At 55.2% G+C, this 17,210-nt stretch overlaps 1 protein-coding gene across 2 annotated transcripts in view; it reads right to left on the bottom strand.

Moving 5' to 3' along the window:
- Nucleotides 1-15,221, bottom strand: part of SCUBE1 (signal peptide, CUB domain and EGF like domain containing 1) — a 138,209-nt gene extending 122,988 nt beyond the window's left edge. For both annotated transcript variants that reach the window (XM_032346018.1, XM_032346019.1), the window contains exons 1-2: nucleotides 15,006-15,221; nucleotides 11,204-11,335 (exon numbers count right to left, since the gene is read on the bottom strand). In XM_032346018.1, coding sequence (XP_032201909.1) covers nucleotides 11,204-11,335; nucleotides 15,006-15,093 — 220 coding nt within the window. In that variant the 5' untranslated portion in view covers nucleotides 15,094-15,221. The remainder of the gene's footprint in view (nucleotides 1-11,203; nucleotides 11,336-15,005) is intronic.
- Between the last annotated feature and the right edge of the window lie 1,989 nt (nucleotides 15,222-17,210).

The raw sequence follows: 17,210 nt of genomic DNA, 5'->3' as shown, positions 1-17,210 counted from the left end.
TGGTTTTCTTGGGCTGGGGAGCTGGGGAGCGATGGCGGAGGGGTGCAGGTTTCTTTTTGGTTAATAAAAAGTTTCTAAAATTGACTGTAGTGATGGGGACACAGCTCTGTAAATGTACTAGAAGTCACTAAACTGTACACTTTCAATGAGTGAACTGCATGGTATGTGAATTATATCTCAATAAGGTTGTTACTATATATGTCCATATATGTCCATATATGTCCATATATATATATATATATATATTTTTTTTTTTTTTTTAGAGAAAAAGAAAGAGCGTGAGTGTGCACAAGCAGGGGGTGGGAGAGGGAGAGAGAAAGAATCTTAGGCTCCACACCCAGCGTGGAGCCTGACATGGGGCTCAATCTCATGACCCCGAGATCATGAACTGAGCCAAAAATCAAGAGTTGGCTGCTTCACCGATGGAGCTACCCAGGCGCCCCAGATGTTTACAATTTTAAAAACTTAATGTCATCAATGCTATCTGTTGCACTGGCTGGGTCCCTGGCACTGTGCCTGGCTGCAGGGACAACACAGGATGCTTATTCTGAATTGACCTCAAATGCACCTGCCTGGTGTGGTCTCATGGTGGGTGTGCAGCTCTCAAGCCTCAGGTGGAATTTTCCCACGAAACCAACCAGTTGATTATTCCCTTTCTCCCTCAAAAAGGCCCGGAACCTTTCACTGGGGGGGCTGTTCCCAGACTCTGACATCAAGCCTCAAGGACCTCAAAGCAATCTGGTCAAAGGAAAGCTGATCTGTCAGAATGTTCTAGATGGAAGTGAGAAGTTGTCCCAGGCTGCCGACTCAGAGTTGAGGCCCCCACTCCTCTCCTCTGCAAATTATAGGTATGGCCGTTCTCCTGTCCCCTTAGCAAAAGGCAGGGGAGAAGCCCAAACCACGAAGCTCCCTGAGCCCCCCAAACTGCAAGCTCCAAGGGGCTGCTGCCCAGGCCCAATCACCTGTGAACACAACAGGAAGACACTCAGACAAACGTAGCTGCTGGAAAGCCTGAGCTGCCACTCAGAATGGGTAAGCAGGTACCCCCCAAGAGCTTCTCCGATGCCCCCACCAGAATTTATTTTATTTTATTTTTAAAAAAGATTTATTTAATTGACAGATCACAAGTAGGCAGGGAGGCAGGCAGAGAGAGAGGAAGAAGCAGGCTCCCCACCAGGCAGAGAGCCTGACGTGGGGCTCGATCCCAGGACTCTGGGATCATGACCTGAGCCGAAGGACAGGCTTTAACTCACTGAGCCACCCAGGCGCCCCCCCATCAGATTTTATAAGGGGAAACCGAGCCCAGAGAGGGGCACTGAGGCTCTAAGCTTATCAGCAAGTCAGGGGCAGACAGCAACTTGAACCCAAGGCTCGACTCTCCGGGGCCGCCCTGTGGGCTCAGGCCTCAGGCCAACCTGAGCTGGCCCGGCGCAGTCGTCTTTCCTTCTTTCTCTCTCCAAATGCCCCGTGCAGTTTCTCTCCAACACACAGCAAAGCAGTGGCAACTCCCCGCCAGACTCTGTTGCAAGAGTCTTACTCCGTTGCAAGTGCCTTACCCCTCACCATAGCCCAAGCAAGAAGGCTGAAGTTCCCTTATCACAGAAAAAGAAACTGACCCTCAGAGAGCTCAGCGATCACCCAGCTAGTAAGAGGCGAAGCCAATACGGGAGCTCAGGCAGGCTGGTTCCAGACTCTGCCCTCCTAGCCTTGACACAGTCCTCTGGAGAATTTCCCCGTCTCCACAACCCAGGAAGTCAGGGCCGTCTCCACAACCCAGGAAGTCAGGGCCCTTAGTCCTTGCTAAGGATCAAGCCGCCTCCCTGCCTTCTTCCCTCCTGTACCAACACCTTCTCCAGGCTGGCCCCCCAACCCCAGGTCAGACCCTGGCCCCAAGGAGCTGCCAGCCTGTTGGGGGACCATGACCCGTATGCAGACAAGTTCATCTGAGGAGAGCTTCCTCTGCCAACACACCAGCCAGGCCCAGGGCCTGCCTATGGGGCTGCCAGTGGGAAGGGACCGGAGACTAACAGTCCAGCCTGAGTCCATCTGCCACCCCCAGAGACTAAGCCAGCATTAAGCACCATCAGGGCAAGGAGGTTGCTTAAGAAGGAGGTGCCCACCAGGGGGTGGGGGTGTGGGGAGCTAAAGGGACCTGAGATCTAGCTCTGGCCCTGAACTCTGCAGTCAGACTGCTAGAGCCCAAGAGGCCCACAGACACCCCACCCCCCCGCCAGGTCACACCAAGCTTGCACCCAATTCTCCATATACCTATGCCTAGCTCTACTCCCCCTGGCACAAGGGGCAGGAGGTCCAGACAGGAGGAGGGTGGTTCCCGGAGAAAGGAGTACATCCCGGAGCGCTGGAAGGGAGTGGGGAGTGATCGATACCAGAGCTGTTATTAGCCAGGCCAGAGTCCAAGCTGGCTGGCTGGCTGCGCTCTTAAACTCTCTCCTCCCAGGACTGCAGCCCTGGCCCATCTGGAGGACCCCCTCGGAGCCCCTCCGAGGCCCCGTGACCTTGCCCGCACACACAAGCCCTCTGGCCCTCTTTGTCTCAAGGCCTTGGGGGAAGGCTGCCATCCCTTTCAGTAGCATCCCAAAGGCCAACAGGCCCGTAGTTTATTTTCTTAGAAATAATGGTTTTTTCTGGTTAGCATTCCTCAGATGGAAAAACAAATACAGCCACTGTAATAAGAAGCGGCCAAGAGGAGGAGAGAGAGCCCAGAGGAAGGGGCAGAGAGGGGCCTGCCGCCTGGGGCAGAGGCTGGGCCTGCAGGGGTGGGGGCAGGGGAGAGACCCTCTAACCCTAGGAGAAATGGGGATTTAGAGGAAAAGGAAAACACTGCACGCAGGCCCTCCTCTGCCTTCCACACACGCTCGCTCCTCCTCCCACCTCTGCTCAAATGCACCCCTACCAGGCAGGTGCCATTGTTCTGACCAGCTGGATCAGGAACCAGGCCTCTGGAAGGTTCAGTCACTTACTGGACTTACTGAGTCAGCCGAGCCCAAAAAAGCCCTCTGCATTCACCTGCAGATGGCTTCCCGGAACATCAGAGCTGGAAGCAACGTCTGCTTTCCTGACCAACGCCTCTCCAGGGAGCCTCTCCAGTTTCTTCCCTCCCGAGGCAGAGATCTGTGCTCTCTCTTCTTTGCCCCCGGGTCTGGTCTACGTTCTCACGGCTGCTGCGCTTCCCACACTGGCTTATGTTCCGTCTTTCCTAGTCCCAACTCTCCCACGGACCAGTGAGGTCACGAAAACACGTCTTGGCCTCGGCACCGAGTCTGGCACAGAGTAGGTGCTCAGTGAACATTCTCAATGCTAAGCTGAATCTAGCCCAGCGGATGCATTTTACAGATGGGTACACTGAGGCTCGTGAGGTGAACCTGCCTCTACTGCTTAAACACCAGTGGCATGACATTTTCATTTTTCCTTCTGAAAAGGAAAATTCCAAGCCCAATCTCTGCAGCAGAACCGGGCCCCCTTGGAAGCAACGCCATCTAATTGCTAGCTGACAGCAACTTGGAATTTTAAGTCACATTTGACTTCTTCCTGCCTGCTGGTCTGCTGGACTAGAGGGCTTTCATCTTCAGTGGGGCTCACACGTTAGCATGTATAATTGCACGTTTTAAGACTTGAAGAAGAATTTCCCCTCCTCTCCCCCACTCCTGCAGCCCACCTCCTACTGCCTTTCCTGGCCTCCCAAAAAGCAGATTTTTATCTGGAGTTTCAATAAAGTGTGCAATAATAATGAGGAAAGTGACTTAATAAGGTCGTAGAGGTTATTCCCTAAAAAGGCCAATTGGTTTCAAGTTTTCTGTGGGTTTTTTTTTTTTTTTTTAAGTTTCTGATCTTAAACTAAACAGATCACCGGGTTTGTTATTAGGAGTTTTGTTAAAATGCCTAATACCATGCCCTGTAATCTACCTGACTTCAGTGACTGACAGGGAGGCGGTGGGGATATAAAATTCAGGAAGTGGCTATTTACTTTCATTACATACACACTAATTTGTGATCTCTGATGCCCACAGGTTGTCATTTTTTCCACTTTGCATAAAAAAAGGGGAAAATAATAATACATTTGATATTCTGTGGCCAAAACAAAAGGTTATTTCCCCCAAGAGTTTTAATTATAGCATTCTGGAAAAGGCCCGAGTTGGAACTTGCAAGTGGAATAAACGACTTGAATAAATAAGTCTAAAAAATTAAGTACACATAGAAGGGGTGATGTACACTGCTGGTTCAGACTAAACAGTGATTATCAAGAGGGTCTTAGTTATTTAAACAAGCCATTTGAGGGCGGTTTGCTCCTCGTTTGGGGCCTGGTCCTGATTATAAACGAGAGCTTTTAATTAAGATTAGTAAGACTCAATTCAAGCTATAATTTGGTCCTTTTCCTTAGCAAATGTCTATGAAAACAAAGCAATTAAGGTTAAATGAGTTGAAGCATTTAAAAGGGATGAAATGCCCCCTCCTCGCCCCTGGCCTGCCCCCTCAGCCAAAGGAGCAAAAACAGGCCTGACTAATTCGGACCAGGAGGCCAGCATAAGGGTATGGAGAGCTGGGGGAAGCATAGGCTTAGCTTATTGAAAAGAGGCAGGGAAACAGAATGTGCAAAGGTCCTGTGGTAGGAAGGAGCTGGCAAGTTTGAGGAATCAAAAAATGAGTGATGCTATGGTATGGTCAGGGAGGGAAAGGCTGAGAATGACAGCAGCTCAAAGGCATTAGCTGAGTGCCGGGCTCAGCCTGAGGGATGTCCTCTCTCAGCTACATGGATGGGCGGTGTACTTCCTGCAACTCGCATTCACAGAACCTGCCTCAGATGAGCTGGCGGCAGCAAGGGGCGATATGAATAAGGGAAATGGTCTCTGCAGTCTCTTCTGACTCCAGAGCTAAGGAACTCTTCCCACTTTGTTCAGACAGGCTGCTGGGGGCCTGTGCCATGGCCAGGACCCCATGGGTGCCTAGGGTTGGGTCTAGGCCCTGCAGCTTCTCAGCGGAGTGACCTGGCCAGAGACTGACCTCCCTCGGTCCAAGTACCCCAACCTCACTCTGCCACTGGCCTACACCAGATGTTCTCACACTAACCCCTTCCCTTGTCAGGCCTCAGCTTTCTCACCTATAAAACCCCCCAGAAGTTGGAGGCTCTGCGAGACTGTTCCTGGTGTCCCTGGGATTTATAATGCTCACTCACTACCCACTGACGCTTGCTCTGGACCCAGCCCTAAATGAAGTCATGTGGGTCATTGCAACCCAGTGTCACAGGCGCTCTGAAGGAGCGATGCTCACAGCTAACATGGGCAACATGGAAGGCTTCCTTTAAGAAGTAACTGCTGAAACTCACCCTCCACCCTTTCACTCAACAGATGCTTCCCAAATTCTGGGCCAGGCCCAGCACTGGCTTCCAGGGGATGGAGCAGAACATGTCACAAACACTGTCCCTGACGAGCCCACATTGCGGGAGGAGACACAGGGAAACATAAATGCAGAGACGCATGGACACAAGCTAGGGGTGTGTGGGACGGGGAGGGCGACAGAGAGTGCTGGTCATCTGTAGAGCGTGGGGGCTCCCCTGGACGCCCCTTCCAGTCCCTTCTAACTACGCACGTCCATGAGCGTACCTGGAGTCACTTCAGGATCTTTCAAGACACATATCATCAAGAAAACACGGATTTTTCCCAAGCCTTGCCTGGAGCCTTTCGGAATCCTCTGAGGCACCTCAGCCTGGTGACAGCAAGCCCCCCTGTGTGGAAGCCTGGTCATCGTCACACGTGCACTGGCCACGTGACAAGATGGCCTTGAAACAGTGATGAGAAACTGTCCTTGGACTTGGGGAGGGGGACAGGCTGCCTAAGCTGCTGGCTTTGCTAAAGGGGTTTCAGAACCAGCAGCAGCTTAGGGGTGAAGCAGTTAAGGGTATGAGAGGCTCAGTTGGCCCCTCGCAGGGGTTCCCATAACCTGGGTCCATTTCCTGTGAAGAACTAGTGAGCTTGTGGAAGCCATGTTCTCTGAGCACACTTTGTGGAGAATCTGTCCTCTGTGCTTATCACAGTGAGTGGCAAAGTCTGTCCGATTTGCGGAATGGGATGCTCACTCCCCCAAGACTCCAACCCCAGCCTCCGCACAGCCCCACACCGGCTCAGCACCTGGGATGAAAGGGCCTGGGGAAGGAAATGGGTTTCCTCTAAGGTGGAAATTGCTGCCTGGAGGGGGCTGTGATCGATTACTGGTGTCTGCTCTGGCAGAATGGGGCAGGCTGTTTGCCAGCCCAGCAGTAGGTTTCATGGAGCAAAGGAAGGCCTTCTGTCCCTTGGAATTTTTATCATGCCTTTTTTGTGAATGGTCATTTGTGAATGGCCAACGTGTCTGTACATCTCTATGGGGATATAGACATACACGTACGGTTTATCTGAATAGTCCATGAGCCAGAACACCCCATTCCCATTTCCCAGCCATTTTAGATCCCAGCAATTGTTGGAAAAAGACAAAGTTTTACCCCTTTTCATATGTTGAACAACATTATGACCAACATTATCATGAGGCATCAACATCAGCATGATGGCAACGATCAATATCACCATCATTGCCATCATCACCACCATCACCATCATCATCACCACCATCATCATCATCACCACCATCACCACCATTATCACCACCATCACCGTCAACATCATTACCACCAACACCATCATCATCATCAACACCATCATCACCATCACTACCATCACCATCATCATCACCATCACATCATCACCACCAACATCACCATCACCACCATCATCACATCTTCCCACCATCACCATCAACATCATCACTATCATCACAACCAACACCATCATCACCACCACCACCATCATCATCACCACCATCACATCATCATCATCACCACCATTATCACCACCATCACCATCATCATCATTACCACCATCACGTCATCACCATCACCACCATCATCACCACCATCACCAACAACATCATCACTATCATCACAACCAACACCATCATCACCACCACCACCATGATCATCACCACCATCACATCATCATCATCACCACCATTATCATCACCATCACCATCATCATCATTACCACCATCACGTCATCACCATCACCACCATCATCACCACCATCACCATCATCATTGCCATCACATCATCACCATCACCATCAACATCATCACTATCATCACAACCAACACCATCATCACCACCATCATCACCACCACCATCACCATCATCACCATCACCACTGTCACCACCACCATGACCACCATCATCACAGGAACAGCAGGTAAAGCTCACACAATGTGTCCTAAGTACCAGGCTATGTTCAAATGTTTTATGCAAGTTACCCCACCTAATTCTCACACTATCTCTGTGAAGTAGATATTATTGTTACCTCTACTATATAGACAAATGAAGTCGAGTAACCTGTGCGGTCTACATGGGCAGGATGTGAACCCAAGACATCTGGGTCCAGAGTCCATGCTTCGATCACTGTGCCCAATGGCCTACTGACCGAGCAGAGAGCCACAGACAGCAGTATGAGAACTGGGCCTACCAGACCTGGGCTTTGGTCCCAACCCCAACAAGATCCCTGCCTCCTCAGGCCTCCATTTTCCCATCTGTAAACCAAGGAGGTGAATGAACATCTGGATGACCTCCAAGCTCCTTCAGGCTACCACTGCACGTGATCTGCCAGCCCCTCCAGACTTCAAAGCCTCCAGAAATCTCTGTGTGGTCCTCCTGGGGGAGCTGGTAGGGGATATTATGGCCCATGAGGGAACACTCCAGTGGGCTCCATTAATTCTGACTGATGCCTGTCCTTAGGGGTGAGAAAAACCTCAGTGCCAGTGGAACAGTGTCCACTCAGGTCCCCAGAAACCCTTACAGAAGGTATAGGGAGTGAGTGGCCAAATGGTGTCCTCTTAGTTCTTGACCACTAGTCTCCATACTTTTCTTTTTTAAAAGATTTTATTTTATACTGTATTTCAGAGAGAGAGAGAAAAAGAGAGAGAACACGAGTAGTGAGTGGGGCAGAGGGAGAAGCAGGCTCCCTGCTCAGCAGGGAGCCCAATGTGGGGCTCGATCCCAGGACTCTGGGGTCATGACCTGACCTGTAGGCAGATGCTTAATGACTGAGGCACCCCCCACCCCTGGGCACCCCAGTCTCCATACTGTTAACAGGGCGACTCCACAGGTAATGACTTAACCACCCATAGGACCCTGTTGATTAAGAATTTCTATGGATGTGTAATTTCAGCTCATGCGGCCTGACCCAGATTCAGAGCTCCTCAAGGAGAAGGGCTGGGTTGCACTGTCATTATCGCCCAAGGTGGGCTGCACGGAACCATTTTCAAAGGTCTTCACCATTGAAGTCATCATTAAATGAGTCTGTTCACACCACCTCTGCCAGCCAGCAGCCACAGTGAGAGGTGGTGAGAACATAAGACAGAGAGGGTGACAGTGACAACAATGGCACTGTCAACTGTGTACTGAGCGCATACTCTACCCTGAGTGCCTATCACGAGCCGGGCACCGTGACGGGCAGCCTTGGGGTTCACCACCTGGCATTTCATTCCATCTTCAGGAAGGCTTACGGTGAGGGGTATTTTGGGGCCATACAACCAAAGGAGAAACCGAGGCTTGGGAGGGCAAACGATCACCTAGACTTTCACGTCGAAGGTGGGCTGCAACCCAGATTCCCGCCCAGAGGCTGGGCCCGTTCTTGCTTTCCTCTGCCATTAGACAGGGTGGAGAGGACATTGTGACCAGAGCAGGTCCTCCCACGGCCCCAGCACACCCCCTTCCCTGCTGCCCGCACAGCCCCTCTGTGGGCAGTTTCTATCTATGTGGCTCCTCACCTCCAGGGAACTCCAGTCTGGGCAAAAGAGAGCCAACTCAGACTAAACATTTTCTGCACACCCATGCTACGCCAGGCTCTGCCCCCCAGAGCAGGGAAGATGGGGACAAGCCTGAAAGGCAGTTTGGGCGCTCACTGTGAACCCAAGTTGGACAGCTGCTGTGTGGTGGGCCTCAACGCTGAGCCCATCGCCAGCCCTCAAGTGGGCTCACCGTTCAGCGGGAGAACAAGACACATAATTATATCCAAAGGTGGAAGTGCTCTGAGGGGAGGCACGGGGTGGCGCAATCAGTTAAGGGTCTGACTCTTGGTTTCAGCTCAGGTCATAATCTTGGGGTCATGAGATCACTTCCCCCCCACCCCCATCTGGCTCTGTGCTCAGGATGGAGTCTGCTTGACATTCTCACTCCCTCTACTTCCCCCCAAAAGAAATAAATCTTAAAAAAAAAAAAAAGAAGTGCTATGATGGAGAAAAGCACTCAAGGTGGCTGTGTGTGTGTGTTTGTGTGTGTGTGTGTGTGTAACTGTGTAGAAGCAGAGGTATCAAGGAAGGCTTCCCAGAAGAGGCAAATCTAAAGCCTGATTAGGAATTGGCCAGGACACAAAAGGTAGAAAAGGAGCTCCTGGTAAGGGGAAGACCTGTGCTGAGGCTCAGAAACATGGAGCGGCCTGGTGTGTAGGTGTGCGGCCAGGACACGAGGGCCATTTGGGGTTTCAGGAAGTGAGGGGCAGAAGCCAGAGCCAGACTAGCGAGACATGGAGGCCCCTGGCATTTCCAGAGGCACTTTCACAAGCCTCCTCCTTCCTCATTCTTACCCTGAGCCAGCGAGTCTAACCCCCAGCCTGGGCTCAGGCAGAGTGGAGAGCTAAAGCTGGACTCCGGAGGACGTCAGGGAAACAGGCAGAAGAGGAAGTGTGGGCCTCCAGGCCTGGGGACCGCAGAAGGGACCCTAAGGAGCTGGGCTGGAGTAGGAACAGGCTGGGTCAGTGGCTTAAACAAGCAGAGATAGAGGGCTGCCCTTGGCCCTCCCTTGCCAGAGCACTGGGCCTGGATCAGGGAGCAGAGAGTCAGAAAACGGCCACGTTAGAGCCTCACATGTGCCACTTGGAACCTCCAGGCCCTGCCAGCAGGGGGGCCAGCCCGTGCCACCAGGCTCTTTGCTCATGACCTGGTCTACCTGACTCCAGCTGGGCCTTCTTCCAGAGGTCTGTGGGTATGCGCCAGCTCCCCACTCAGGCTTCTGGGCCCCAATCAAGGCCAGAGATGTGGCCAAACCAGGCACGATCCAGACCATTGCCAACTGCCCAGCGCTCAGACCTAAGAGACACCAGCAAGTGAGATGGATGAATCATGTCAGCGTTCCAAGAAGGCATATCTGCATCTCCCACAAGCTCCAGCGCCTGCAAAGCTTTAAAGAGAAGGAACGGGCCCCCATCACACTCTCATGGGTCGTTTTCTTAATAGAATTTCGTGCTTTGCGAAAGTAAGCTGGCAGGGCATGGGGAGAAGCAAACAAGAAGCTAGGGAGCCATGGAGAGGGACTCCAGGGTCCTGGGGTTCAGTACTCGCCATGCCCTGTGGGACCTGGGGGCTTGTTTCTCTTGGAGCCTCAGCTTTCCTCATCTGCAAAGTGGGGACAGACAGGGAAGATTCGGAGCAACGATTCTCAGCCAGGTATGCATGCGGCTTCCAGCTCCCTGATGATGGGGTTCTCCAGAACAACACAGAATGGCCACACAGCCCCTCCCTGACACATGCTCCCGTGAGTTCCATCCCGCCTGGGGAGTCCTGCTTTCAAGGACAGCCAAGGCTGCTCCTCTCTCTCTGACTTTCAGCTTGCCAGGGAGGGAGTTTCCAGCACCAGATAGTCAAACCCAAATCCCAGGTGCAGGGAAGAAAGGCTGGCAGACAGACAGACAGACAGACATGGCACAGATGTACGTCTTCGCCGAAGCTCTCGTACCTGAGCCAGCCCACGAAAGCTGTGGCTGGCTACTAAGCAGGTCCTTTGGGGAAGCTACAGCCACATGGGGTGGGGTGGGTGGTTTCGAAGTTAGGGACCTGGGGAGGGTTACCCCAGGCCTTTACCCCACATGTAGCCAGAGACAAGACAGATGAACGTGCCAGTCAACACTTCATCTCATTTAAAATAAAACAAAAGTTTCAATTCCCAGGTGAGTCAAGTACCCTGTGACTCCAGATTCCTCCCTCCAGGGAAGCAGCTTAGCTTCCCAAGAAGCCCCCGGCTCCCTCCCACGGCCGAGGGAGGCCTGTGCTGCTGGCACGCCACGGGGTGGGCATCGGCCCCGGGGTCCGGCCAGGAGGGCCAGGCTGGGCTCACCTTCGCACTGCCTGCCTTCCCCTTTGTAGCCCGGCTTGCAGAGACATTTGTAGGACTTGGGTGTGTTCTGGCAGATGGCATCGATGTGGCAGTCATCTGTGCCCTCCGAGCACTCGTCCACGTCGGCTGGCCCTGGGGTGGGTGGGGGAAACAACTGGTGAGATGTGGTCCGGTCGGAGGGGGTCGGAGGGGCGGACCGCGGTGGCTGGGGGGCAGGGGGCTCCTTCTGCCCTCTACCTTCCATTGATCGCTGGGGTAATTAACAGTAAGAGCCATCACACGACAACCCGGCGTGACAAGTGGTGACTGGTAGCATTTTGGGGGCAGCTACTCTGTGGCAGACCCAATGCCCCCTGAACGTGGCCTCCCATTTAATTTTCACGACGGTCCTATCAAGTCGATCCATTACTCCCGCGGAAGAGATGACAAAACCGAGGCTTAGGAGCACCGCCAGGAAAGCCTCTCTGTGTGTCTCGCTCTCCCGACAAGCACCATTCCTCCTCCACTCTCCTTATTCTAGAATTCAGAGCCAGAGGGGCCTTGGAGGAATTTAAATCTATCCCCTTTGGGTTACAGTGGGGGCGGGGCGGGGGTGGGAAACCAAGGCTCGAATGGAGCCCAGAGCAGCGGCCAAGCCAGGAGGCCCAGGGTGGGTGATCTCACCCCGCTCAGCCCCAAGGCTGTGGAAATCGAGGATTCTTCACCCAGTTTCCAGGCCTCAGACTGCAGCGGCCAACCACAGAGCCACACCCTCAGCAGGGCTGACCCAGCTCACCCCGGGTTCTGAGGGTTCTGACCTCCCCATCCTCTCTCCTCTCCACATTAGACACCTACGACCTGGCTCTCGGATCCCAAACTCCAAACTCAAGTTCAGTCTAGGTTTTGAGGGCTCCTGGCACTCCCCACCTCCCATCCTAACTCACACACTCACACCTTCGGTCTGGAATAGCTGTTGGCCGAAGTAGAGCAAGATAGATCTTGAGTTTCTGTCTCTCTCTCTCACTCTCTTCCACATACACACACATAGCACAGAGCTCAAACAGGGAAAAGGACCCTCGGGACACGGGATAGCACAGCCAGAAGAACTTTCGTTATAATCTGGGTTACAGATGAGAAAACTGAGGCCCAGAGAGGTCTGTTGTAGGTCAGTAGCTCATGAGGGGCAGAGACTAGAGCTCAGATCCAGAGCTTTCTATGGGCCGTGTTACTTCCAGCTAGCCACGAATAAAATACAGAGGGATGACAGAGAGAAGGCCCAGACGGGCAGCACAGGGAAACCTCAGCAGCTACTCCAAAGGCAGTCACCCAAGGGCAAGGCTGGGGAAGTGCTGGAGAGACCTCCTCTCTTCCTGACCCCAGCCTTCCCCTAAACTGTCTGGTTCTCAAGACTGTCCGATCTGAATTACTCCTCTGGCTGGCATCGGGGTTCTAAATCTGTGTGTGTGGGGGGTCTCTCTAAAAGAACAAAGCTCCTCTCTAAGTGTCTAAGGGCTGCAGCCTCCCGCAAAGGAAGAGAGGCATCAACAAGGAGCCTAAGAGCAAAAGTTCCCGACACAGGCACGCACACGCACGCACACACACGCACATACACATGCACGCACACACACAAACACACGCACACACGCACACACAGCAGGTGGTGCCACTTTTCAGGGTGGTCGTATCTGATCAGGTCAGCAGCCCGTCCTCTACAGCTGCCCCAAGGAAGATGGAACAGGAGCCAGGAACGGGCCAGAGCCAGCCACCAAATGGTCAGGGACCAGTGGGAATGTCAGACCAGCAGAGCATCCCCTTCTGGGGAAGTGCCAACACAGGCCACCCTCACGCAGGCTGAGCCTGGCCTCCAGAGCAGGAAGCCAAAGGCCAGGGAGGGCCAGTCTGCATCCTTCCACTGGGGAGGCCTAGGGCCACTTCTAAGATAGGACCAGCAGGGAAAACGGGCCACAGATGCACATCCCAAGGGTCAGTGCACAGAAATGAGGGAAGGGAAACTGCCTGGAGTTCTGGAGCCCCTTTTGCCCCGTATCCCTAATCTTTGACCCAGGCAGGTAACCTCGTGGGAAGGAAAAGGGATGAACCTTAGCCATGGGACTGGTGCGGGGTGGGGGGGGGGGCGGAGAACACCTCCCCACACATCTTCTAAACATGGCTTTAGGTGGGGGCTGGGGAGAGGGAGAGGAGCCAAGGCCATTTGTTCCCCTGGTCTGACCTTGCTCCCTGCCCAGGGCTGGGGACTCCCTCCAGAGGGCAGCCCAGCCCTTCCTTGGCCTCCTGCTGCTTGCTTTGACTGGTTTGTGTCACAGCACAAGGCTTTCAGGGAGTGGGACACACACTGAGGAGGGACAGAGAGGTAGAGAGAGGCACACGTGCAAATAGCCAAACAAGGGCAAAGGGTCCTAAAGTCTGAGAGAGACACCCACAGCCACGATGGGGGCTGAGGGCCGCAGGGCCCAGCCTCCAAGGGCTCCAGCTGCGGGAAGAGTTTAAATGCCTGGCATCCTCAGGGAGCAACTCCCAGGAATAGATTTCTATGCCACCAAACACAGACTTTGGGGAGCCCAACATGGTAGCTGGGGGGAGGGGTGTCCAGAGAAAGCCAAGGACAGCAGAAGCAGGCAGGATACCCCCCCACCCCACCCCTCCAGGAGAGAGGGAGGAAACTCCTCCGGAGCAAGCTGTGGGAGGAGACACTGCTTCCCGCTTTGTGGGAGCACCCCTGCCAGACAACCAGGAGAGTGGGGGGGGGGGAGAGGGTGCTGGGAAGCTCCTGTGAAATCCTGCCCCTTTCCCCTGCGCTGCTAGCCTCTTCTGCCCTGCCCAAACCATTCCCCAAATGCTTGGGATCAGGGATGATCCGTTTCTTCCTTCAGTGCCTCTTGCCTCCCTCTCCTGGGCCTCCTCCCCTCGGTCCCAAGCTTCGGCTCCCCTCCCTCTGGTTCCCACCCATCTCCTTTGCTCTGTGTCAGTCTCTCTGCCCCTCCAGTCCTGTCTGACTGTCTGTCTGCCCGTCCCTCTCCAGCCACGTCCCCTTCTGTCTTTCCCATGCGTCTGTCTTGCTCCCTCCCTATCCCCCACCCCCAGTCTTCTCGTCTCTTTCTCTGCTCATCTCTCTCTCTCCCCATCCCTTAGTCCGTGCCTCACATCTCCCTTTATCTGTGTTTTTCCTTCCAGCTGCCCGTTTGCCTCCGTCTCTCTCCCTTGGGTTTCCTCCTTCCCCTCCGGTCTTCTGTTCTCCCTACTCTCCGTGTCTGTCTTTCTCTGGGATTCTTTCTGCGTCCTTTTGTGTGTTCCCTCCGTGCCTCTTTTTCCGTTCGTCCGTCCCTCGATCCACCGCCTCCCCCCATCCCCTTTCTCTCTAGGTCAGTCCTTTCCCCCGGCTCCCCTCCTCTCCGTCTCCCCTCTGGGCCTCCTTCCGCCCGCACGCCCCTCTTCCCTGGGGGAGCGCCCGTCGGGCTCCGGGGTCCCCACTCCCTCTCGCCTGCGCTCCGAGCGCCGCGCCGGGGCTCCCCTCCGCCGGTCGTCGCGCTTTCTTTCTTCCTCCCGCCCTCGCACTCCCTCTCCCGGGGGCCCCAGCCCGTCCCGCCCCTGCTGCGGCCCCGCCGGGTTCCCGGAGGCCCCCCAACCCCGGGCCGCCGGGCTTCGGGGAGGGGGCGCCCGGCGTCGGCCCCAGAAGTTACTTTGCGAAGAGGCGGGGCGGGGCGCGGGGCCGCGCGGGCTGCAGCCCCCTCGACGGCGCGGGGCGGGGGCCCACCCGGGACCCCGCCGCCGCCCCGCGCCCGCCGCCCGGCCGCTCGGGGCTTACCTGGGAGCCCGCTGCCCCCCGCCAGCCGCCCGCGCGCGCCCAGGGCGAGCAGCACGCACAAGTGCCAGCGCACGGCCGCGGCGCCCATGCTCGCTGCGAGCCTGGCCGTGCCGGCCGGGCGTGCGGGCGTGAGGGGCGCGGGGACCCCTGCGACCGGCCGCTCGGCGAGCGCTCCTGGCTGCTGGCTCCTCGGCCACCGCTCGGGCTCCCAGCCACCGAGCCGGCGCGGCTGACGAGCTGACAGCCGTGCGCTCATTGGCCCGCGCCTGCCGGGGGCGGGGCTCTGCGCGCGGCCGGCCAATGGGCGCCGGCCGCCGGGCCGCGGGGGGTGGGGCGGGCGCGGGCGTCGGGGGCGCCCCCTCCCCTCGGAGCTGGCGGCAGGTTGTGGGCTGGGGGCCGGGACCCGCTCCGGTGGCCGCGGGGTGCATAGTCTCCGCCGGGCTCGGGCTCGCTCGGAGGCTGCTCCCTTCCCCGGCCCCTACCCCCAGCCCGCCGTGTCGAAGTCGTCGAGGGTGACCAACCCCTCCGGGGGCAGCACTCCCACCTCCCCAGCACGCACACTCTAGGGAGGGGAGGGGGCCTGCCCAGCGGCCCTCAGAGGTCGAGAAAGGCCCGGAGACATCCATTTGTAGTGGAAGAAATGGGAATGCTGAAAGCAGAATTGTGCGCTCACCCAGCGGGGTGGTGTTTATTGAGAGTCTACTGTGTGCGCAGCGGGGGCCCTGCAGCCAGAATGAGCCAGAATGAGCCAGAAGGGAAAGAAGGGAAAGAAATCCTGAGGTTCGATTAAAAATCGACTTTCAAAACAAACTTTTTACCACTCCCCAAAGGACAATGGCTCGTAAGTGTGCTTGTCATAGAACAGCCGCAGAATCCGCGTCCAGAAAGTTCCCTGACGGCGGACAATGTCACTTTGCAGGCAGTCCCGGCCCACGGTGCACCCCATCTGCGGGCTGACCCCCTAGCCCGCCAAGTTGGATGCTCTGAGTATTCAGGGAGGGGGGCCTCTGCAATGACAGCCCTGGGCAGGCAGATGATGGGTTGGGGGCTGGAGGAACATCACGGTCCTTCCACCCAAACACTGCTTTGGCCTGCTCTGGGATCTACACCTGACACTTGCCGGCCTTTGGGCCTGAACCCAGACCCCCCGCCCAGGAGGCACAGCTGGAAATAAATGGCCCCTCTCAGCCCCAGGCAGGACGCTTTAAGGGAAGAAAGTTCAGCAAACCCCAAGGCCCATCTCCTTGACAACCACCAATAAGAGCTCCTTTTTTCTTCTCCTGCTCTCCAGGCCCAGCTCAAAGACAAGACTTTCCTCTTTTTGTCCACTCTGCCCGCCTGGGTCTGCGCCTGGCTTTCCTTTCCGTACTGGCTCCCTTCCCTGCCCCCAACACACATGCGAGTGCGCGCGCGCGCACACACACACACACACACACACACACACACCCCTCCCAACACACATCTTCAGGCATACAGACACATGTTCTCTCTCTATCTCTCTCTCTCACACACACACACACACACACACACACACACACACATGCATGAACACATTCTCACAAGGCCTTCTGTAGACAGTCACTGCTGTTCTGGAAAGTTAAATCTGCATCCAGACACCCTTACTCCCAACCTGACTTCCTATCACAAATAGCTCATGGCACTGGCCTGGTGGCTGAGGCAAAGGGTCCCCAAGATGGGGGGAGAGGAAAGGGCCAGGTATGGCTGTCCAGGATGGGAGGGAGGTGCTTCTCTCTGCCTCCTCTAAGACTTTCTCTCTGCATGGTCAGTCCTAACTGGTGGTTTAATTTGGGAAGACCCCCTTATCTTTATAGGCTTTATTTTGTCCTCCTCCCAATTGTGTGGTTTTGGGTTTTGCCTGAGAAATGCTCTGAGTATTCAGGGCGGGGGGCCTCTGCAATGCCCTTAGAAACACACAGTATCTTGTGCATCAGTGACAAGGGCAAGCAATGTGAGTCTGACGACGAGGTAGGTCCTTTTTGGGAGCTTTAACTGACCATAAACAATGTCTTTTGAATGCCTGTTCCTTGGCCAGGTGTCTTCCAAGCTTGACAGCAGCAGGCTCTGTCCCCCTAGATCAAGGAGGGAATGGATGCACAATCTTTTCAGATTGTGACCCCCACAATCTGAGGGCAGCTCTCACCCATCCCAAGTTCTTGTCTCCAGCCTGTCTCCTGCAAGGTGAGA

This window comes from Mustela erminea, chromosome 6 (genome assembly GCF_009829155.1).
Source record: "Mustela erminea isolate mMusErm1 chromosome 6, mMusErm1.Pri, whole genome shotgun sequence".
NCBI lineage: Eukaryota > Metazoa > Chordata > Mammalia > Carnivora > Mustelidae > Mustela > Mustela erminea.
This window is presented reverse-complemented; position numbering and strand designations above follow the sequence as displayed.